We start from the raw sequence: 15,660 nt of genomic DNA, 5'->3' as shown, positions 1-15,660 counted from the left end.
GATCATATAATTGTGTGAAAGGGTGTCAATGAGTGTGTGTGGGGGTGATGGTCATCATTATACCTGCCGCTGAGTGTCATCAATCAAATAAACACACACATCTTTATCATCCAATGGGCCAACGACAATGAATGTTAGTTCTCAATTAATCAATCAATCAACAATCATCCTTGTTTATTTGTTTGAAAGATTATTTGGAAGTTCCATCAACTCAAATTTGACATTTTTTTTTATTTCTCACATTGAACTCAACAACACGAACGCGAAGCTCATGCTGATGATGGGTGTACGGTGTGATGAAGAATGAAACCTTCGAGTGAGAGTGACTGTGGATGGTGTGTGAGGGCTAGTTCAACTCGACTACTATTCATTCAAACAAGCTTTCTTTCTTTATTACTTACATACTATCAACAAAATACATACATAGAATGGAGTACGATCTAACAAAGAAGTTGAGCACATTCCTCGACGCTCATTTGTTGTTCCAACTGGTGGACTTTGCCAAGGTAGGTTCATTCAATCATTCATTCGATCATTCAATCATTCGATCATGTAGCAACAGATGTGCATACATACAACACAGGGACATGAATCATATAATGAAGCAGCACAGGACACTATGTAACGCGAACATGTTACCAACATTCAATCGTTCAATCAATCATTCATTCAATTCATTCGATATAATATAGGGATATCCAGAGGATGACGTTAATCGCGCGAAAGCAGATATCTTGACACAGACTGGTAGATGTGATGAGGCTATTGCCGCCTGCCAAAATGTCGCTCGTGATACTAGCGCACTGCAGGAGAAGAAGCAGAAGTTGGCCAACGAATTGGAGACTTTGAGAGTGCAATGCGATGTCGCCACTCAATACCTCAACGCGAAGAAGGAGCATCAGCAGACTCAACCAGCAGCGACCACTGCCGCCGCAGGCAGCACACCCGCCACGACCACTGCCGGCGTCTCCACCGTCCCCGACGATGTTGACGAGGAGGCCGCCGCCACATCCGAGGCAGAGTCGCAGGCAAAGCTGTCGTTCACATTTGCCATGCTGCGCGAGAAGATCAACGCAGAGATCATCGACGCCATGTACAGATACTCCAAGCTGCTCTTTGAGACAGGTCAGTACAAGATCGCCAGGGAATATCTGGCCATCTACGCCAAGCTCTCCAACGACAGACAGAAGACACTAAGCGCCCTCTGGGGTATCCTCGAGTCTGACATCCTCAGCCAGAACTGGGCTGTCGCCGTCACAGACATTGCTCCACTGAAAGAGGAGATTGATAGCAACGTATGTTTGATCTTTGATTGATTGATTGGGATCATTCCACCTCGTACTCACACTCACTCACTCATACACAAACAACAGAGCTCGTCACCAGTCGAGCAACTGCATCAGAGAGCATGGCTCATCCACAGAAGTCTCTTTGTCTATTTCAATCAAACAGAGAACAGAGCAGGTCTGGTCGACTTGCTGTTTGACGACAAGTACCTCAATGCCATCCAGACCGTCTGCCCACACGTGCTTCGCTACTTGACCGTGGCCGTCATCATCAACAGGAGACGTCCACAGACCATCTACCAGCTGGTCAAGGTCATTGAGCAGGAGGCCTACACGTACCGCGACCCAATCACCCTCTTTGTCTCGAGCCTCTACGTCAAGTTCAACTTTGAGGATGCCAAGGCACAGCTGTCTCTTTGCGAGCAAGTCCTGAAGCAGGACTACTTCCTGGCGTCATGCTATGATGAGTTCATGGAGAGCTCTCGCGCTTGCATCTTTGAGACCTACTGTAATATTCACGAAAATATCGATATAGAGTATGTACCATTCGAGAGGCCAAAGGCCGAGTCGGGAATGATTCCATGATGACTGAACTAACACTATCAATCAATTGATCAATCAATAGTTTGTTGTGCAACAACTTAGGTATAAACCCAGAGTCATCAGAGAAGTGGATCGTGGAAGCTATTAGAAACGCTAGATTCGTTGCCAAGATCGACTCGGCAAACAATCAGATTAAGATGTTCTCACAGCATACCAATGCTTACCGTCAGGTCATGGACAAGACCAAGGGCCTGTTCAACCGTGGCATTGAGATCCTGGTGGGCATCAACGACTCGAGAAGCCAGCAGTCAAGAAGAGGAGGTGCCGCCGGCAGAGGTGGACGCAGGGGTGGTGGTCAGCAGCAAGGACAACAGCAGCCACAGGGACAGCAGCCACAACAACCACAAGCAGCACAGGCTAAACCAGAGCCAGTTGCCGTTTAAACAACAACAACAACAACCAAGAAACAACTAATTCACCTGCGCAGCACTTCACTCACCGCTCCCTCCCCTCGCTCAGCCGTCTATCTATCCATCCCAACATCGCCATGGTGTGACACATGCTGTTCCAAGATACGCCATCTCCTTGGCATGTCGTCAGCTGGAGTCCACATCTTACCACCCTACCTTACCTTACCTAACCGTATCAACTAAACGTATTACAGTTTATTCATACCGACATGTCATCTTGGTCTTTATTGTTTGATTGTTTGATCATTGATTGATCGATTGATTGCGTGTCAGTCATAATCGATCAATCACCAGGCCGAACCCCAAATGAACATCACACTTTCACTCATTCATTCATTCACTCACTCACCATCAATGAGTAGTTATAACCTGTATATATAATAGATAACAACATAACATAACATATAAGCAATGATCAGGTACCTACTAGCCAGTAGCAATAATGGCAGCAATAGTGTGGCTAGAAGATCATTGCAGATACATCGTTTACCTGCTGCACTGTCACCCCATACTATGCTGCCACATTCCCCAACGATTGCAACGACATCCAAGACATCAACAACATCACCTGTACATAGCCACAAACCATCGTTGACATCTATTGATGGCATCAATCAATCTCCATCTCAAACTCATTCACTATTCAGACAACAACTGATGACTGGTAGCAGGACGAACTTGCTGCAGCAAAATGATGGCGTTACAACTTCAGCCACTTCTACATCGGCGTTAACAATGCAACAACAACAGAGACGATCGGTATCGACTTGGGGAATAAGGTTCCTGCTTGGATTCTCTGTGGTCGGATTCATGTTCTTCATGCGCAGATGGACGCCGCGCCAGGTCAGCCGCATTATTAAGACATTCCAGACACGCGAGCACTTTGAACACTACCTACCCGAGGTCTACAAGATGTCTTTTGACCGCTCGGTTGAGCGCATGTACTTGACATCGTTCTTGGCGTCGGCGCCAGTCGGCCCGCTATGTGTGGTCGGTCCCGACGGCGCTGGCAAGTCTCATATTGTCAAGCAGGTCATATCAAATCGTACGATGAATGTCCTAGTGGACATGCGTCAAAACGCTGTCATAAGTGGTGATGAGCTACTACTCTCATTCGTGCGCAGACTTGGCTACCTCTTGCCCTCTGACGACATGATCTCGTCACTCTTTCTCAAAGGTGACAAGAAACAATGTATGTTTGTTCGCTCAATGGATGGCGCCATCCATCATACTTACCCTCCAAATCAACTTAATTAGCGATCAATGTCAAGGAGATCATACAAGGATTGGACACTATATATCTGTCATTGATCAAGATCAAGGATAAGTACAAAGAGGTCCCACTTATTGTGATCACCAACATTGAGGCATTGCCAACATCAGACAATTTTACCAGATTCCTGGACTGGTGTATATCAGTCACCGACAACAAATTGGCCAACATAGTCTTCCTCACCTCTTCCCAATTCGTCCACTTCCATCTTGATGCTAGTAAGTCCATCAACCAATCAATCAATTATTCGCCACTTTGGGCTGATCCTTCTTAACACGAACATCCATAGATCATAGCTTCAAGAAGAGAAGATTCCTGTACAACATAACATATCCAGAGGAGTCGGATATAAGAGAGTATCTACATACTGTAACTGTGAGCAAATCACATGTGGACATGAGGATTGGAAGTGCGCCACACATCGACCATGCCCATGCACATGCACACGCCACACAGTCCAATACCCAATCACAATCACATTCACGTGCACTGGACACCTTGATCAACGAGAAGGAACGCCTGGCATTCACGCAGGCGGACATCGACATGATCATGCACTACTTTGGCGGGCAGATGCGTGACATTGACTCACTTGTTGGCCTCGTGCAGAAGGGTGAGCCGCTGGGAAAGGTCATCGAGATGTTCCTCTCCGAGACGACACAGAAGCTGGGCTCAATGATCGATGCCATGTTCCAAAAGGCGAATGGTGCCAGCTCCGACAGCGACAAGACGGCCATCTTTGAGCGATATCTGCGCCACTTCAAGATGCTCGAGACACTGCTCGAGCGACCGTACATCCCCGTCACGGAATTGATTGAGCGGGTGTTCCATGAGCAGCCTGAGGAGCTGGAGGAGTACTTCAAGATCAACATGGTCTACTTCTGGATGCGACAGCAACACACTGGCATGCAACTATGCAGCACGGACAACACATACGAGATATTCGTAAGCTTCTCTTCGCCGCGTGTCAGGCACGCCGTGGAGCGCATCATCAAGGAGCATAGATACGTGCTGCAGCGCCAGAGCATTGAGAAGTTCTTCAAGAAGACCGATTTGAAGGACGATCGTAAGGAGCTGGAGGAGCAGAGACAGGAGCTACAAGAGGAGTATGACAAAGTGTTCCAGCGTCTAGAGAATCTGGTCGAGAACAGCAGCTCGTGGATCAAGTTCATGGGTGAGGAGAGATTTGACGAGCGTAGGCGATACTATCTCCAAAAGGAAGATGCCTGTCTCTCCAAGATTGACCAAGTCACACAGAAATTACTCAAGATAGAGGAAGACCTGGACAATCTGTAGTTCCTTCGTTCCGCGAGTATGTTTACACACACAATCAATAAGACTTGTTCATTCAATCATTCATTCAATCAATCATTAATTCGCCAAACATTTGAATTAGGAATGAAGTCGACGGGTAGTATTATTACTGATTGAATTCAAACAACTACTCGTTGTATCATCATCATCATCATGACAATCAGTTGGATGTCAATGGCAATGAGGCGTACAGATGGAAACATCATATTCCAGTGTCGACAACACCTAAGTATCTGGGTAGCAACATCAACAACAACAACAACAACCATAATGGATACTTGGCAACCAACACTTGATGATGTGGTAGTTGTTGGTATCCATCCAAACACTACACTCACATCCAGTCATCCACACATTCTATTTCCATCGATCAACACACACACACACACACATATGCACACAAACTAATCCTGTCAACCAATCTGCTAAGCAGTCCAACCAACTCATACACATCCACAAACCCAAAGACAACCCCCAATATCAGTTGGGGTCGTTTCCTTTTTGGTCGTCTCGTTACATTAAATGTGATTATAATTTAATTAGATTGAAAATAAGTTTGAATTTATTTATTTTTCATTTCTTATGTTGTACGATAGATGATGAATGGATATGATGTGTGTGTGCGTGTGTTAGAGATTGAAAGTGTGATTAGGTGTGTGTGAGTGAGAGGACGAACGCGCGATGGGAGAGGGAGAGAGTCGTGAGCTCTTTAGCAAGTTGCTCGCTCACTTTACACTCACAACAATTCCTCTCTTCTCTCTTTATATATATAAATATAAAAAAAAGACTCGTTTATTCCAACATACACGCAAGCGTAGCATATATACATTTTGTGTAGTCATAATATAATCATTTATTATCCCTACACTTTCAATCAAATATATATAAGCTCACAGCTGCTGTCTTGAATAAGCCAGTATAAAAAAAAGCACAAAAGAACAAATCATACAAAAAAAACAGGAAAATCAAAAGACCAAAAAATAATACCATCCTCTCTTGTTGATCACTACTCGTCTTGTTTGTCGTTCAGTCTTCAGTCTCATCACTCACTCTCTCTAAACAGCAATGGCTACTTCATCTTCATTCTCCTCCTCCTCCCTCTACGTTGGTGATCTCCACCCGTAAGTCTCTCCATTCGTGGGTCAGCAGCAACAGCAACAGCAACAGCAGTAGCATCCACAGCGACAACAGCGACAACAGTAACACTGAATGAGGCATTATAACATCGATCTAGCGAACAAATAATATATATATAGCGACGATCAAACAAAGAGATAACAGGATTAGCGATTGAACAAATAGTTATTTCGATTGATGATCTTTCGGCAGACACTCACACGAACCATGCTCACTTTATCGATATTGCTACTGCTGATGCGACGCTCACTCAACTCAATCAATGTACAAAGATTATTAACTCATTCAATTACAATCATTCTTATTCTTTTAAAATATTTAGAGACGTCTCTGAGTCCCTCTTGTTCGAGCTGTTCAACCAGATTGGTCCAGTTGCTAACCTTAGGATCTGCCGTGACACTACCACCCGTCGTTCCCTGAGCTATGCTTACATCAACTACCACAGCGCTGCTGATGCCGAGCGTGCTTTGGACACGTTGAACAACAACCCAATCAGGGGCAAGCCATGCCGCATCATGTGGTCTCAGCGTGACCCAAGCCTCAGAAAGTCTGGCGTCGGCAACATCTTCATCAAGAACCTCGACAAGACTGTTGACCATAAGGCCCTCTACGATACGTTCTCGGCCTTTGGCAACATTCTGTCCTGCAAGGTCGTCACCGACGAGACCAACGTCTCCAAGGGTTACGGCTTCGTCCACTACGAGAGCCAGGAGTCTGCTGAGAAGGCCATCGCCAAGGTCAACGGAATGATGATCAACAACCTCAAGGTCTACGTCGGTCCATTCAAGTCGTCCAAGGAGAGAGGTGCAACCCACGAGCTCAAGTACACCAACGTCTTTGTCAAGAACCTCAACGAGGACGTCACCATTGAGGAGCTGACCCACATGCTCGCTGTCTACGGCCCAATCACCAACGTCGCCATTATGTCTGACGAGGATGGCAAGAGCAAGGGCTTCGGTTTCGCCAACTTTGAGACCCCAGACGCTGCCAAGAGATGCGTCGAGGCCGAGAACGGAAAGGTCCACAACGGCAAGCCATTGTACGTTGGACGTGCCCAGAAGAAGATGGAGCGTGAGGCTGAGCTCAAGTCCCTCCGCGAGACCAAGTACCAGGGTGTCAACTTGTACATCAAGAACTTGGACGACACCATCGACAACGAGAGACTGCGTGCCACCTTTGCTCCATTCGGCACCATCACCTCCTCCAAGGTCATGAGAGACGACTCTGGCGGCAAGGGCACCTCCAAGGGCTTTGGCTTTGTCTGCTACTCGTCCCCAGACGAGGCCAGCAAGGCTGTCGCCGAGATGCACGGTCGCATGGTCGGTACCAAGCCACTGTACGTCGCTCTTGCCCAGCGCAAGGAGATCCGTCGCGCTCAGCTTGAGGCTCACCACAGCAAGCTAAAGACCGTCCCACGTGGAATCCCAGCTTCCCCACTCTACCCAGGCGGCCCATTCATCTACCCACAGCCAACTGGCATGCCAGTCGTTTACCCCCAGATGATGCCACGTCCACCACGTCAGGGATGGACCGGTCCAGTCCCACCCCAGGGTCAGTACCCAATGCCATACCAGACCGTCCGCAACCCACGCGGAGGTGTCCCACAGGCCAACCACCGTGGTCAGCCAAGACCCAGACCAGACGGACAGCAGCCAGTCGTTCCACAACAGCCAGCCGCCGCCTCGCCAGTCGAGCCAACCATCACCGAGCCAACCACCCAGGAGCAGATCAGCTTGAACACCATCAAGGCCATGCAGCGTGATCAGCAGAACTCCATCCTCGGAGAGATGTTGTACCCATTGATCCACGCCAGCCAGCCAGATCTCTCTGGTAAGATCACTGGTATGCTCCTCGACTCGCTCACCGTCGACGACCTCTTCCAGCTTGTCCAGAGATCCGACCTCTTGGCCGAGAAGATCAAGGAGGCTTTGGAGGTTCTCACCAACCCAGCCGAGGAGACTCCTGCCAACTAGACATCCACTTGAGAATGTCCAGTCTCTTGCATCACCTTTTTATCCCTGCCCATCACCTACACTCACTCACTACTCATTCACCCAAAAGAAGAAGAAGGATTGTTTGGTTCAATAAATGATCTTTAAAATCAACTTGTTTATACTTGTCTATCTTTGATTGCCTATCCATTCTCCCTTGTACTGGATCATGTCCCTACCTTGTCCACAAGTGGATATGACCATTAAGTCCCAAAATGATTGAGTGTACATATTACATTTATTGATGATTGATTGACCAATCAAACTAACTATATTGGGATTGTCGTGTTGGTCAATGGGATGATCAAATGGGAACCCTCTTGACGTGAGAACAGGAATGGACATTTGTCGTGTAGTTGACCGCGCTCTAGACCCATCTCAAAGAGTACCCAGCCAGAGCCGTAGGGGAAGGTGGCCACAGCAACAGCAGCCGTCATTAAAAGGTACATGGTGAGGAATTTCTTCATCGAGCCATGTATGCGGTGTGGTCTACGACACACCTTGAGCATTCTAAACTTGTCAACGTATATCTCTACGATGCCACACAGCACACCGAGCAGTGCCACCAGTGGATAGATCGTCAAACCGAGGTACACTATCAGCTGTCTGTACAATATCTCCAGATACTCCTCTGCCAAGTCAAACTCTGGCCTATAGCTATCCGTGGACTTCTTGCCACGCTTGCCAATGCACTTTCCAATCGCAGCCATTCCACATGAGTAAACAATCTCCCAAACGTTCTGCAGCTGTGAGAGGGGGGGTTTGGTATGAGTCAGCTGACTGATCTGTCACGTGCCATATATCAGCTGATCGATTGGAGTGTCAGCTGGCTCACTCCAACCATCAACAATACAATACATACAGTCAAGTCTAGTAATAGGATAAGGAGGAATTGTGATCCAACGTCTACAAGTGGACATGCGTCGTATATGATCTCGTAGGTGTATGATGAGAATACCCAACTGCGGAGTAGGTATAGTACCAATACGTTGACCACCTTGAACACGTAGAGTTTCAGTGTGTTGTGTGTACGGAAGTTGGTCCAAGTGCGATGCTTCTCCAGCTTTGTCAAGTACAAACACAAAAAGTCATATATAACATTGAAGAATCGAATGACGATCGATGATACAAGTGATGTAGTCCTTTAGATATCAAGTTGTTTCCAAGTGTTCCATGTGTTTCCAGTGTGTTTCCGATGATGTCATTGATCATGTGATTGATTATCCAGTCACGTGATATTGGATTAAATGATTTGGAGTATGATCGGATGTTAGTTATTTGCTGCGCCATCATCAACCCAACCATCCATCCATCATTTCCAATGTTGATTGAATACTTATACATACAGTAGTCCAGTGAGGAATGGATGAGAGTTGATGATGCGTATGACATAGAGATTGCATACGGCTGATGATATGATTAGTATTACAAATATTGCGTAAGAGGTGATGAAGCGGACTAGACGGGATGTGCGTGACACCAACTGGTTTCCCTTGATCTCGTTGTCGTCGTCAAAGCCATCTTCAAAGTCGGTCAGGTTGCGATTCTTGAAATATCGATGAACTTTGAGTGCGTAGACTGGACCCATGAGGAATGTGAGACCAATGGCCGCCACCGAGCTCCAGTAGTAAAAAGCTCGTGAGCGCGCGTCGATATAGGACTGCAAGTTGATGGCAACCATCACGTAGTCGATGGCGCGGAAGCCCTTGAACTGACCGATTGTGTCCTCATAGTAGAGATGTGGCACGACGTTGACCAACACGACGGCCAACAGCAGCAGGTTGGTCCAATTGCAGAATTTGACAAAGTCAAAGTAGAGGTAGATGCCCGTGCCAAAGGTCTCCTCGATCTGGCGCATTGAACAGCGCATGGTCAGACCGTGGTTCACGTGCTCGTTCATCGCCGCGATGTCTGTTGCGTCCATGGCTTCGGCCATCGTTGGCACCAAGTGTGGCTGTCCACTCTCGGTGTATGCCACGTCGTAGCCAGACGGTATCTTTGCCTTCCTGTTTGCCACTGTGTATCCGAATACATTCTCGAGGAACTTTTGTCCATTAGTCATGTCCTCATAGTGTAGATAGTCGTCTGATGGTGTCCTCAAGTACATTATCGATCGGTGGTGCAAGTCGTCTGGTGGGGCGAGTGTTGCCTCACCATGATATGCGCCTCGATTGTCCAATGGCACGTCCTGTCCATCATTCCTCCTCTCCTCCTCTATTGTCATTTCTTTCAACTTGTTGTTGCTTTGGCTGGCTGGCTGGAGAGTGGTAGTAAGGTAGTATTACAATATATATGTTTAAGTATTAGTGATTGAAATGACTTGGATGGACGACCTTGAAAGGTGGGAATGTTGTTTGTTAATCGAGTATTGGCACCAAACTCCCTCGAATAAAGATGGGGGTGATCGATCGGGCTGTTACACTTTGATCAGTTTTTGCGATTAGTGTGATTTTGGTGGTGGTTATTCTTGTTTGTTTGAGTGAAAGTATGATGATACCATTTAGATGATGGGCTGGCGCCAACTTCTATCTTTAACTCTGAGAGAGATATCTTAAGTCTAACAATGCCACGTTGACATCAACAATGAATCAATCATATATCTGTTTGATTGATAAGTATATAATTGTTCAAATAAATGTCGGTCCCTAACATATCATGATCCAATGTTTGTGTAAATCATCTGTTCCAACATGGACTTGTTCCAACTCTCTGGAAACTGGCTGACTGGCTTTATTGTGATTCATGTATGATTGATCAATCACTTTGAAGTTTAATACAATGTCATCAGACTTGAATCATTGAGTGAACTTTGAGATTAATTAGATGATCTCGTTAATAATTAACGAAACTCGAAATAACGAAAGTTATTCTTTGTTTTGTCGTTATTCGTTAGTTGAGATATATTTGAAAAACCATGTAGTTTTGAATGAAATTTCATCTAGATCTACTTAAAACCTAAAACACACGAATCACTCGCTTTGATAACCGTGACCTGAGACTTGCAGAAAGGAATATCAGACGAGTTCAAGTCAGTCGAACATCATTCATCCCCTCTCCCCACCTCACACAAACATATACACAAATATATATTTAATTATATATATATACTTTATTTCTAATATATACACATATAATGTCTTCCATCGGAATTGATTTGGGTATGTACACTATCTACATGATCGAACGAACGAACGAACGAACGAACGAACGAACGAACTATGTCACTAACATTATAATTACTTTCATTCATTGATTATTAAATAATAAATAGGTACCACCTACTCCTGTGTCGGAGTCTGGCAAAACGACCGTGTTGAGATCATTGCCAACGACCAGGGTAACAGAACTACCCCATCGTACGTCGCTTTCAACGACACCGAGCGTCTCATTGGAGATGCCGCCAAGAACCAGGTCGCCATGAACCCAACCAACACCATCTTCGACGCCAAGCGTTTGATTGGCCGTAAGTTCTCCGACCCAATCGTCCAGTCCGACATGAAGCACTGGCCATTCAAGGTCATCCAGAAGGAGGGTGACAAGCCATACCTCCAAGTCGAGTTCAAGGGTGAGGCCAAGAGCTTCTCCCCAGAGGAGGTTTCCTCCATGGTTCTCCTCAAGATGAAGGAGACCGCCGAGGCCTACCTTGGAAAGACCATCAACAACGCCGTCATCACCGTCCCAGCCTACTTCAACGACTCTCAGCGTCAGGCCACCAAGGACGCCGGTGTCATCGCCAAGTTGAACGTCCAGCGTATCATCAACGAGCCAACCGCCGCCGCTATTGCCTACGGTCTCGAGAAGAAGTCCTCGACCGAGCGTCACATTCTGATCTTCGATCTGGGTGGTGGTACGTTCGATGTCTCCCTCCTCACCATTGAGGACGGAGTCTTTGAGGTCAAGGCCACCGCCGGAGACACTCATTTGGGAGGTGAGGACTTTGACAACCGTATGGTCAACCACTTCGTCGACGAGTTCAAGAGAAAGCACAAGAAGGATCTCATGACCAACCAACGTGCCCTCCGTCGTCTTAGAACCGCCTGTGAGCGCGCAAAGAGAACCCTCTCCTCGTCTGCCCAGGCCTCCGTCGAGATCGACTCCCTGTACGAGGGAATTGACTTCTACACCTCAATCACCCGTGCCCGTTTCGAGGAGCTCAACGCTGATCTCTTCCGTGGCTGCATTGACCCAGTCGAGAAGGTCCTCCGTGACGCCAAGATGGACAAGAAGACCATCGACGAGATCGTCCTGGTCGGAGGTTCAACCCGTATCCCCAAGGTCCAGTCCCTGTTGCAGGATTTCTTCAACGGCAAGGAGCTGAACAAGTCCATCAACCCAGATGAGGCCGTCGCCTACGGTGCCGCCGTCCAGGCTGCCATTCTCAACAACGAGGGTGGTGAGAAGGTTGCTGACCTCTTGCTGCTCGATGTCGCTCCACTGTCCATGGGTCTCGAGACCGCCGGTGGTGTCATGACCGTCCTCATCCCAAGAAACACAACCATCCCATGCAAGAAGCAACAGACCTTCTCCACCTACTCTGACAACCAGCCAGGCGTACTCATCCAGGTGTTCGAGGGTGAGCGTCAGATGACCCGTGACAACAACCTGCTGGGCAAGTTCGAGCTGTCCGGTATCCCACCCGCTCCACGTGGAGTTCCACAAATCGAGGTTACTTTCGATATCGACGCCAACGGAATCCTCAACGTCTCTGCCGAGGACAAGTCCACCGGTAACAAGCACAAGATCACCATCACCAACGACAAGGGCCGTCTGTCTGCTGAGCAGATCGACCGCATGGTCAAGGAGGCCGAGAAGTACAAGGCTGAGGATGAGGCCCAGCGCCAGAAGGTCGAGGCCAAGAACGCCTACGAGAACTACGCCTACACCATCCGTAACACCATGAGAGACGAGAAGGTCACCGCCAACCTGTCCGCCGACGACAAGAAGTCCATCGAGGATGCTTCCGAGGAGGCCATCAAGTGGTTGGAGGCCAACGCCTCTGCCTCCAAGGAGGAGTTCGATGCCAAGAGAAAGGATCTCGAGAACATCGTCAACCCAATCATGACCAAGATGTACCAGGCCTCCGGTGGTATGCCAGAGGGAGGTATGCCAGGTGGTTTCGATCCATCTGCCGCTGCCGGTTCCGCCCCAAGACCAACTCGTCCAGATGAGGACTTGGATTAAACTATATAGCAATAAATTAATTACTATATTTAAACGATTATAAGTTAAAATAATAATAACCTTGTATCTTAGTTTGTTGTTGTTGTCTTGGTTGTTGTAACTTGTAATTACCATGTTTGGATACTTGACAAGTTATCTCATTCCATCATCCTTCCCTTGTCCACGACTCGTTTGAAGATTCTTCCAAGGGTAGACCCCCTTTGATTTTTTCGAAAGAAGAATCCCAAGATTGAGATCAACTTCATGCATTCATTCAATCAATCATTCATTCAATCAAACATATAGATAGATAGATAATGGGAAAGAACGTATTTGATTATCCAAGGACATTATATCCACCAATCCAACCATATAAGGAACATAGGATGAAGGTGTCTGACGTGCATGATTTGCATGTTGAGGAGTCTGGCAATCCAGAGGGAAACCCTGTGATCGTTGTCCATGGTGGACCTGGCGGTGGCTGTGAAGACTTCTACAGACAATTCTTCAATCCCAAGCTCTACAGAATCATTATGTTTGATCAAAGAGGTTGTGGCAAGAGTTTGCCGTATGTATATTCATTCATTCGTTCATTCCTACGTTCAATCATTCATTTACTGACTTTGATGTTGATGATGATGTAGATTCGCATGCCTTGAGGATAACACAACATGGCACTTGGTTGATGATATGGAGAGTATGTAGTGTAGTCGTCAACTATCATGTAATGATCAACATTGCTAACTAATGGACAACAAACCAACCAACTTCATTCATACTTAGAGATTAGAGTGTTGCTCAATGTTGAGAAGTGGGTCGTCTTTGGTGGATCTTGGGGATCAACCCTGTCCCTTGCCTACGCCGGTAACTATACATACATACGACAAAGTCAACAACAAGTCCATCTAACATTGCCACTTGCCACGACATAGAGACACATCCATCAAGAACAAAGGCTTTGATCCTTAGAGGTATCTTCACACTTAGAAGGGATGAGTTGTTATTCTTCTATCAGGAGGGATCAAGTTGGTTGTTCCCAGAGTACTTTGAGCCATTCCGCATGATGATACCAGAGGTGGAGAGAGGCGACTTGATGAGCGCATATTATCGCCGTCTCACTGGCAGTGATGAGGAGGTCAAGCGTGCATGTGCCGATGCCTGGACACGCTGGGAGATGTCCACCTCCAAGCTCATTCTGGACGAGGACAAGATCAAGCATGGTGAGGAGGGCGACTTTGCCCTGGCCTTTGCCCGTATCGAGTGTCACTACTTTGTCAACGGTGGATTCTTCAAGGAGGAGGGACAGCTGATCAAGAACGCACACCTGCTCAAGGACATCCCTGCAGTGATTGTCCAAGGTCGTTACGATGTTGTCTGTCCAGCCAAGTCTGCCTACGATCTCCACAAGAGTTATCCAGGCTCAGTGCTCAGGATCATCCCAGACTCTGGCCACTCAGTATCCGAGCCAGGAACAATGTCAGCATTAGTAGAGGCTTGTGATCAGTTTGCAACACTCTAAAGTGGATGCGATCGGACAATAAACTAGTACCCTCGCCCTCACCCCAACCTCGCCCTCACCCTTGGACTCAGGATCCAGGGTCCTAATGATTGTGATCATTTTCAACTTGATGCACAACAAGATGATGACATCACAAACAGATAATATTATGTTTCCTCATCATATTGAACATAAGATCGCAATGCTATGGAGGGGCAAAGCTGGACATGGTCGAGGAACTCTATTAAGAAGATGGAGACTATCTATGAGTCTTGTCTCCAAGAGATGGCACTCATATATTGTATCACTCAATGTTACTGTTCACATTAGAGCACTATCCCCACTTCCTATATTTACACTCTCAGAGATGCAACAAACTCCAACAAAAACAAAAACAATAGCTATATATCTACTTTTGATATGACACCGTTTAAGCTACCTTAGTAGCAATATTATAACTGATGTTCTCAACACCAATGTATCCAAGTTCCAACAGTACTAAATAAGTCAACTTGGTTCTGGGACAAGAGACACAAGAATACCTATTATTATTTGTTCGTACAATTTATTTTATTATAATTTTATACCAAGAGATGTCGGATTTTGGATTATATTATTATTGTGATTATTATTATTTGTTTATGTTGGAATGATTCCAGTAAGATGATTAAAATTAATTAATTATCCATGGACATAATAAGTATACTTTGTTGATTGACCATCTTGTGCTCCATTATTAAAATATAAATAGTCTACAGTCTTTTTATCCATCATAGCCATCGGTGATTGAAGTGCCTTCATCTTGTACACTGTACTCTGTACATATGAATCGGCGATTTGACTTGCCATATATGTAATATTAATTGAGTTCATGGAACAAATATTAATAATATAAATATATATATATTAATAAATATATTAATAAATTATTTAAATAGATCGATCGGTTGGGAATATTAATTGATTTGATTTGGTTGAATGATAATAT

The 15,660-nt window shown here is 46.1% G+C and overlaps 6 protein-coding genes across 6 annotated transcripts; 5 read left to right on the top strand and 1 right to left on the bottom strand.

Annotated features, from left to right (window-relative positions):
• Window positions 1-428: 428 nt before the first annotated feature.
• On the top strand, window positions 429-2,272 carry SAMD00019534_067790 (hypothetical protein; the record flags this gene model as incomplete). Its single annotated transcript, XM_012897891.1, has 4 exons — window positions 429-506; window positions 693-1,295; window positions 1,374-1,822; window positions 1,912-2,272. 4 exons carry the CDS (start codon window positions 429-431, stop codon window positions 2,270-2,272), a joined length of 1,491 nt encoding a protein of 496 aa, XP_012753345.1.
• Window positions 2,273-2,935: 663 nt separating this feature from the next.
• SAMD00019534_067780 (hypothetical protein) lies at window positions 2,936-4,868 on the top strand (the record flags this gene model as incomplete). The annotated part of the gene is made up of 3 exons (XM_012897890.1): window positions 2,936-3,491; window positions 3,557-3,790; window positions 3,910-4,868. Coding segments are annotated over 3 exons (1,749 nt in total), but the record flags the coding sequence as incomplete, so codon positions are not given.
• A 1,083-nt stretch (window positions 4,869-5,951) lies between these two features.
• On the top strand, window positions 5,952-7,996 carry SAMD00019534_067770 (hypothetical protein; the record flags this gene model as incomplete). The annotated part of the gene is made up of 2 exons (XM_012897889.1): window positions 5,952-6,007; window positions 6,346-7,996. The coding sequence occupies 2 exons, from the start codon at window positions 5,952-5,954 to the stop codon at window positions 7,994-7,996; spliced, it is 1,707 nt and encodes a 568-aa protein (XP_012753343.1).
• Window positions 7,997-8,283: 287 nt separating this feature from the next.
• Window positions 8,284-10,238, bottom strand: SAMD00019534_067760 (hypothetical protein; the record flags this gene model as incomplete). The annotated part of the gene is made up of 3 exons (XM_012897888.1): window positions 8,284-8,760; window positions 8,877-9,156; window positions 9,361-10,238. 3 exons carry the CDS (start codon window positions 10,236-10,238, stop codon window positions 8,284-8,286), a joined length of 1,635 nt encoding a protein of 544 aa, XP_012753342.1.
• Window positions 10,239-11,147: 909 nt separating this feature from the next.
• On the top strand, window positions 11,148-13,195 carry SAMD00019534_067750 (hypothetical protein; the record flags this gene model as incomplete). The annotated part of the gene is made up of 2 exons (XM_012897887.1): window positions 11,148-11,172; window positions 11,286-13,195. The coding sequence occupies 2 exons, from the start codon at window positions 11,148-11,150 to the stop codon at window positions 13,193-13,195; spliced, it is 1,935 nt and encodes a 644-aa protein (XP_012753341.1).
• A 296-nt stretch (window positions 13,196-13,491) lies between these two features.
• Window positions 13,492-14,690, top strand: SAMD00019534_067740 (hypothetical protein; the record flags this gene model as incomplete). The annotated part of the gene is made up of 4 exons (XM_012897886.1): window positions 13,492-13,742; window positions 13,819-13,871; window positions 13,958-14,038; window positions 14,107-14,690. Coding segments are annotated over 4 exons (969 nt in total), but the record flags the coding sequence as incomplete, so codon positions are not given.
• Between the last annotated feature and the right edge of the window lie 970 nt (window positions 14,691-15,660).

The sequence above is a fragment of the Acytostelium subglobosum genome, assembly GCF_000787575.1.
Source record: "Acytostelium subglobosum LB1 DNA, scaffold: scaffold13, whole genome shotgun sequence".
Lineage (NCBI taxonomy): Eukaryota > Evosea > Eumycetozoa > Acytosteliales > Acytosteliaceae > Acytostelium > Acytostelium subglobosum.
The sequence above is the reverse complement of the archived record's forward strand: the minus strand, read 5'-3'. Positions and strand labels throughout refer to the sequence as shown.